Source organism: Erpetoichthys calabaricus, chromosome 2, assembly GCF_900747795.2.
Source record: "Erpetoichthys calabaricus chromosome 2, fErpCal1.3, whole genome shotgun sequence".
NCBI classification, from domain to species: Eukaryota; Metazoa; Chordata; class Cladistia; order Polypteriformes; family Polypteridae; genus Erpetoichthys; species Erpetoichthys calabaricus.
The window spans coordinates 266126535-266133770 of record NC_041395.2 but is presented as its reverse complement, the minus strand read 5'-3'; the positions used below and the strand labels follow the sequence as shown (position 1 = coordinate 266133770).

At 39.4% G+C, this 7236-nt stretch overlaps 1 protein-coding gene across 1 annotated transcript; it reads right to left on the bottom strand.

The window, feature by feature from the left end:
• Window positions 1–4273: 4273 nt before the first annotated feature.
• Window positions 4274–7236, bottom strand: lrit2 (leucine-rich repeat, immunoglobulin-like and transmembrane domains 2). The gene is made up of 3 exons (XM_028792750.2): window positions 7057–7236; window positions 5885–6666; window positions 4274–5098 (listed from the first exon to the last, which is right to left on the bottom strand). Exons 1-3 carry the CDS (start codon window positions 7164–7166, stop codon window positions 4293–4295), a joined length of 1698 nt encoding a protein of 565 aa, XP_028648583.2. The 5' UTR covers window positions 7167–7236; the 3' UTR covers window positions 4274–4292.

Below are 7236 nucleotides of genomic sequence, written 5' to 3'. Positions count from 1 at the left end.
TCTGCATGTCTGCTTTTCACGAGAGAAACAACTAATGGATTTAGATTTTTTTTTTTTTTTTTCTGTAATTTGCTTGAACCTTCCAGTTGATTTTTGCAACCTCTCATTGCGCTAAGTATCATAGTTCGCTTGCAGTACCAATTTATTTGCGTGATTCCGAGAGAGATGCAAAGGGCCGAGGGGAGAAGGGTTGAGGCCCACCTCACTCACGCGCCAGCCTTGGGGCGTGTACTTTACCTCTGCTAGCAAACAAGGCAACTACTTAATGGATTTAGATCGGGTTTTTTTCTAGAATTTGCTTGAACATTACGGTTGATTTTGCGACTTCTCTCATCGCATTAAGAATCATAGTTCGCTTGAAAGAGCCATATATTGTCGTGCTATTCTGAAACTGAGGCTGCAGGCCAAGGGGAGGGGGAAGCGTTACATCAGGAGTAGGGAGCTGGACACGGCCCTCCTTACTCACACGCCAGCCTCGGGACGGATATTACATCTGCTTAGCTAGCGAACGAGAGAACTAATTAACAGATTCAGGTCAGGTTTTGTTCTAGAATTTCTTTGAACATTCCAGTTTATTTTGCGACTTCTCTCATCGTGCCAAGAATCATAGTTCGCTTGCAGGAGCGATATATTCATGCTAATCCGAGACAGAGGCTGCGGACTGACGGGAGTGTGAGCATCACATCAGGAGTGGGGATTTGGTCTACCTCTGAGTTTTGGAGTATACCTTGCCTCTGCTTAGCTAGAAATACCTTTTTCTTTATTAATTTTTGAAAGTTTGTTCTGTTTCACTTTTATGTGGGAGGAGGCAGGGCAGGGGGAGATGGGGAGATAGAGAGAGTGAGTGAGTATACAGGCTTAAAAAGAAAAACGTCCAAATGATAAAAGGACTTTATCACCAACACTCTCCAAACCCAACCTTATTAATCCACCCCCTTACACTCGCTCCCCACTTTCATCATTTGTTGTATATTGCCTTTGATTCCTGTATGTCTAACCATTTTTTTTTTTCTGATGACACCTGGCAGGTTGTTAAAAGCTTAGGAATAAAAAATTATTTTAAGAAACGTGACTCATTTTCTCCCTTTGTGGATTTCTAGCTACAAATATGCAAAACGTATCGCAAACCTTCACTTATATAATATGTACACACACACACATTTCTATATATATTAAGAGATAAGACATCCATCCATCCTGCGTCTGTGACTCTATCCACAATAGGGCAGAAATATCCATTGAACAAAGGCAGGCGACTGGCGCAATAGTAAACTGATCGGTGTACATCAGTGTGTCATATCATTTGACGTTCACAACAGGGCAGGAATTTGTTAAGAACAAAGGCAAAAAGAACAAAAAAAAAGAGTGATGAAAGGGCTAGAAAATTTATGGCTTATCTGGTGAATAGAGGTTTGTAAATGCATGATATAATCGAAACAGACAGATTTACCATTGTAAGCACATTAAGCCCATTTTAACTTTTTAAACTGCTATTTCTCTGTGCTAGCATTTATTTATTTATTTACCATACCATTGTATAATCCCTTTAAATCCTGAGCAGAGCTGCAAGAGACTGGAGACTATCCCAGCAAGCTAACCACGCATAGCAGGATCAATCACTGTACTGGGTGTCAGACCGTCGCAAGGTAAACATACACACAAACACTAAGACTAATTTAGCAACACCAGTTCACCAAACCTGCATGTGTTTGGATGTGAGAGGATGCTGGAGCACTGAGAGGGACCCATGTAGATATAGAGAGAACATAAAAACTCCACACAGAGAGGACCTGGGACATGAACCGTAGTCCCTTTACTGCAAGTAACTACATAACTACAGCTATGTATGTATGGGAGGTACAGTATGCAATTCACTGTGCATTCCATGTCAACAGGAATCACATTCTTTCTTAGGGCTACTATACAGCTTATATAATATATATAGGTGTCAGAGGGGGACATTTTTACATTTTTTTGTGCACTGGGTGGTTCCATTAAGCACCCACTGTTGGGACTGGGGGGTGAGAAGTTAAAAGGCTGTCTGTACTTATTAATGGTATTTGCTGTCTTGCAAGGGAGTCACTGCTTTGAAGTCTGGCCTTGGAGGATGCCTGTATTTACCTGGCTTGGAAATATTGGTTTCTAATCAGCATATCTGTACTTATTAATGGGGTTTGCTGTCTTGCAAGGGAGTCACTGCTTTGAAGTTTGGCCTTGGAGGATGCCTGTATTTACCTGGCTTGGAAATATTGGTTCCTAATCAGCATATCTGTACTTATTAATGTTTGGTAACCATACATTTTGTTAACTTGTGTTTTCATTAATTGTTAAACCCAGGCAATTTAGATGTGCCATTGATTAAACTGTTTGTCCAGGACTGACAACAGCAGGGACTGAAGTAAATATAAACTCCTGGGCAGCAGAAGGCAGGAGGGACAGTCCACAGGAAATGCTGCCAAGACACTCGGACAGGGCACAGGGGCTCGCAGGCAGACAAGGGTACCTGGCTGGCACAACCTGAGGCACAAGGACGGCAACACTTCCAGGGAGGAAGAGACAGCTCCACAAAGAGATGCCGGATGTGGGTTCAGCGAGAGAGGGAATCTGCATGAAAGGACCCAGCAAAGCTGACAGACAAGAAATGAGGCGTGCCTAGGTCCCAGCAACACAAGGAGCCCAGAGTGGAAGAAAAAGGAACAACGAAGAGACGCTGACAGGGATTCAACAATTTGACACGACTTCTGTAGGGGAACGAGTGTCCGGGGAACAGAGTGCATCCATGGACAGTTGAACAATTAAGTGTTGGGGTAACACAGTGAGCAACTTGGACTCTGCACCACTAAAGGTTGTATCCTCCAATTCTTGTATTTTCCTTTTAAAAAAAGGAAATTAATTCCTGATATGTTTAGGTTCTGTTATGTTCGTTTATCTTTTTAATGTACCTTATATTGTCTTGTACAATAGAACTTACTGTTGCTTTTTTCTGAAATTGCTGTTCTGTCTTTCATTGTGTGTTTACTCACCGCCCAATTTAAAGAAACCTGTGTGCTATTATTGGTAAATTTCAGGAGTTCCCAGTCTCTTAATAAAACTGGGTGGCGTAGTCGGATATTTTAATGGTGTCTAAGTTAGATTACCTATAAGTGTGACCAGACACCTGTGACATAGGGATGTTAATAAAATAACATGTGTGAGAGATAGGAAACAATAAGATCATGCTAAACTTTGTGTCAAGAAAGTATTCAAAGTTTTTTTAAACTCTCTCTAGACATGGAGGTATGGTCACTTGCAGATGAACAACTGTAAATGCAAACTGTAATGGCCACCCTTCTAGGGTCAAACAGCTTCAGGAGAGATGGATCATTTATCACCTATAAGGATGCAGTCCTGTTATCTGAGCATCAAAATATGCATCAACTTGAAAAGATTCTTGAGAAGTGGACCACATGACCTCAGTAGCCAAACATGTTAGTGTTGTATTCATAAAAGATTTTAAAATTCTATAAGGAAAGAAATCATTGGTGCTTTTTCAGAATATTGAATTATTATTTTTATGTTTATTCCAATATGATTATAGTAACAAGTTAAAATCAAAGTGATATTTACATTTGTAAAGCCATCACAATTTTAATCTTTAAATAATATGGCATTGCTTACATGAGTACTACTTGAGCAATGAAATCATCCCACTCACAGCAGAACTTCTTGATAATGAAAAAAAAATACAAGAACATGGCACATATAGCTAAAGGCTACCTGGGCATGCTAGCCAGATCTTTGTCCATAGAGAGGCTGTCCTTGGCTGCCATCAATGCTAAAAAGCATGTACTCTTTGAACTTTTCCCTGAACATGTAGACATCTTTGGTGAACCTGCCACAATGGGTAACTCCAAAAGACTATTTTTGAAATACTGGACATTATTTTTTACCTCTACACTTTATAAAATACAATTAAATACCAGTCACAAAGAAACAGCAGCCATATCCAGCAATTGAAGGGAACCAAACTGCAATACTCCAAAGAAAAAATTCTGCCTGTGCAAGAAACAAGAGTAAAAATGAAAGCTGCATCCATTTGGAATACAACACATTCATAGCCACCCTCAGCAGCTAACTATTCAACACCAAATAATGTGCAACATTTACATATGTTTTACAGTGTAGGTGTGTGTGTGTATATATATATATATATATATATATATATATATATATATATATATATATATACATACCATTATGCCCATTTATATATACTGTATATAACATTTACTCATATTTTTCAAAAATCATTTCTAATAAAGTTCAGCACTGTTTATTTGCTCGGTTCTGGCCTTCAGGGCTCTATCATCTGATCGTCGTCTTCTCTGTTTGTCTTCACTTGAATCTCTGTTACAAAGCCCCTCATCACTGCCTGCTTGGAGACTGTCAAAGGTCCCCTGTCTTCCTGCATGTTTCAAACTCTTTTCTGAACGCTTGGACCTTTTGAACCGATCACTGCACTTTTCAAAGCAGCTAAATCTTGTTTCCGTGGTACAGGCATACATTCCCGCTGGCACTGCCAACACCATGGCACACACAATAACAATGATATGAATCAGTTTTTCTCTTTGCTCAAGTTCACTGATGTCACTACCTGTCACAAACACAATACACTGCCCCCTTCTGGGGCTTAGGTTTTTCAGTGTGACACAAACTTCATATTTTGTAGCTGGTAACAGGTCATCAACTGAATACGTGTTGATTCCAGGTCCAATGTAGATGAGCTCTTTCTTTGTGTCCTCATAGCGACCAAAATGCAGGGTATACCATGTTTCTGCAGGGTTATCTGTTGTTGCATACCATTCTATGGTTATCCCATAAACGGTCTGCTTGGCTATTCTTATCTCAATGTACACATTTTCTTCGGATGATGATATTGGAAACATGGATGAATATGGTGAGAAGGATTCAGGAGATGTAACCCTCAGTAAAATATTCACAGAGGAATTCCCAATAAAATTACTGGCAGTGCAGGTGTATGTTCCACTATCCCGAAGATGTAATGAGGGTACAACCAGTTCAGATTTAACAGTATCATCATCAATGTACATTTGAGACACTATATATGGGAAAGAAAAAAAAAGAGAAAAATTAAGACTTCAGCCAGTAATCACAACAGCAATGCAATGCCATTATTTAAGGAAAGGTAAAAGTAAAGTAAGTTTCTGTACAAGATAAAGTAAATTTCAGATTATACTGTTTATTATGTTTGTAATGATAACTTAAGAAGTATTAAATCATATAGCATACAAAAGACTGGTAAATATTTATTTATAATGTATTGTATATTGTGTATAAATGCACTTATTATTAAGTTACGTAAATGTAAAATAGTCAGTCATTGTCCAACCCGCTATATTGTAACACAGGGTCACAGGGGTCTGCTGGAGCCAATCCCAGCCAACACAGGGCGCAAGGCAGGAATAAATCCCCGGGCAGGGCGCCAGCCCACTGCAGGGCACACACACACCAAGCACACACTAGGGACCATTTAGGATTGCCAATGCACCTAACCTGCATGTCTTTGGACTGTGGGAGGAAATCGGAAACCCATGCAGACAGAGGGAGAACATGCAAACTCCACGCAGGGAGGACCTGGGAAGCGAACCCAGGTCTCCATACTGCGAGGCAGCAGCGCTACTACTGCACCACCGTGCCACCCGTAAAATAAAGTACTTATTATAAAAGTAACGAATAGACTAGAAGTTTAATTTGGAGCAACTGGATCCAATTACTAATAAAGAGATTAAAGATGCAGACACTGTGTATAACTGTGATTAATGCCGAATATGACATGGGAAATGCGTACTGAGGGGCTAATATTGTAAAAATTAAGTAAACTTACCATTAAAGCTTTTAACAAGCTTCAGGCCATATGTCCACCAGACAGCTGGAGATGGCCTGGCCTTGGCCAAACACGTGAGTGTCACATTCAAACCAAAAGGGAGGGAAATGTTGTGAACTGGAGAAGTAGCCTCTGGTTTCATACAATTCTTTAATTCAACTTCATGAAAATACTTGCCCATCTTGAACTGTGGACCTGAACAAGTTAAGTATGAATTCATCAGTATAATTGGAGGTCTGACGGATTTGACAAATTGAACAAAACCCTTAAGACGACAGTCACATAACCAAGGATTGTCGTGGAGTGCTAAAACAACATTAGAAGAGCTGTCCTCTTTTTTAGTTGGCTGCTCGCCTGCGTGGTAAAGAGGCCAGTTCAAGAAGACATCCTTTGAAATTACGGTAAGCTGATTGAAGGATAAGTCTAAGTAGGTCAGTCCTGGTAAATATCTCAGTGCATACTCTGGAAGAACATCAAGCCTGTTGTGCTTGAGATCCAAAATCTTCAGAATTGGGGTGTCCTGAAAAGCTGTCCATGGTACTGAACGCAGTTTATTTCCCTGCAACCTTAACTCTGTTAATGTTTTCAAGCCTTCTAAGCTTTTTAAATGCATAACCGTTATGTTGTTAAAGTTTAGCCACAGAAATTCCAAGGCACTAACTGCAGAAAATGACCTTTGGGGCAGTTCAGTCAGATGAGAGTTTTCAATTCTTATTTTTTTTACATCATGCGGGATGTTGTCGGGGATCCTTCTTAGGGCGGTAGCCATACAAAGCAGAGACCTGATAATTAAATAGAAAAGCACATATAAAGATATGTGTACAACAAATAAACAAACAAATAAATGGGTAAATATGCAATGTTGTAAATTACAATTAATATCTTTTACAGTGTATTAGTGCAAAATACACTCTTTGCAACACGCCTGGCTCTCGTACTTCTGATCAATTCTTGAAAGGGCTTCCAATTTCTTTTGAAGTGTGCATCTTTTAAAAGGTGCAAAATTTGTTTATAGTGAAAAATGAACCGCTTTTCCTTAAGTAATTCATGACGTAAATAAGATGAAAAAAGCATATTGACATGCTTCTTCATTAGGATTATAAACTAAGACAACAGCAATTGCAATAACATTGTCCAGACAAACAAGAAATTAGAAAACAATAAAAGCTTACCTCCCAAAACTGTCATCTGTGCAAGTGCAGCCTGGCAAGCAAAAGGAAGTAACTGGATTTGTCTGTAAAAATGCAAACCCTAATGTTAACAAAATGTAAATGGAGGCCATATTCTGTTAAAAGAAATACATGGACAGTATTTGCTCAAGTCATGTCCAAAGGTTCAGTCTAGTAAAGCTT

What these genes read in the sequence shown, in the direction of transcription:
- lrit2 (XM_028792750.2), bottom strand. Translation starts at nt 7,166, where the DNA reads ATGGCCTCCATTTACATTTTGTTAACATTAGGGTTTGCATTTTTACAG. An exon ending in ACAGATGACAGTTTTGGGAG is followed by an intron (nt 6,667 to 7,056) that starts GTAAGCTTTTAT and finishes TTTAATTATCAG; the next exon opens with GTCTCTGCTTTGTATGGCTA. An exon ending in GCTTGTTAAAAGCTTTAATG is followed by an intron (nt 5,099 to 5,884) that starts GTAAGTTTACTT and finishes TCCCATATATAG; the next exon opens with TGTCTCAAATGTACATTGAT.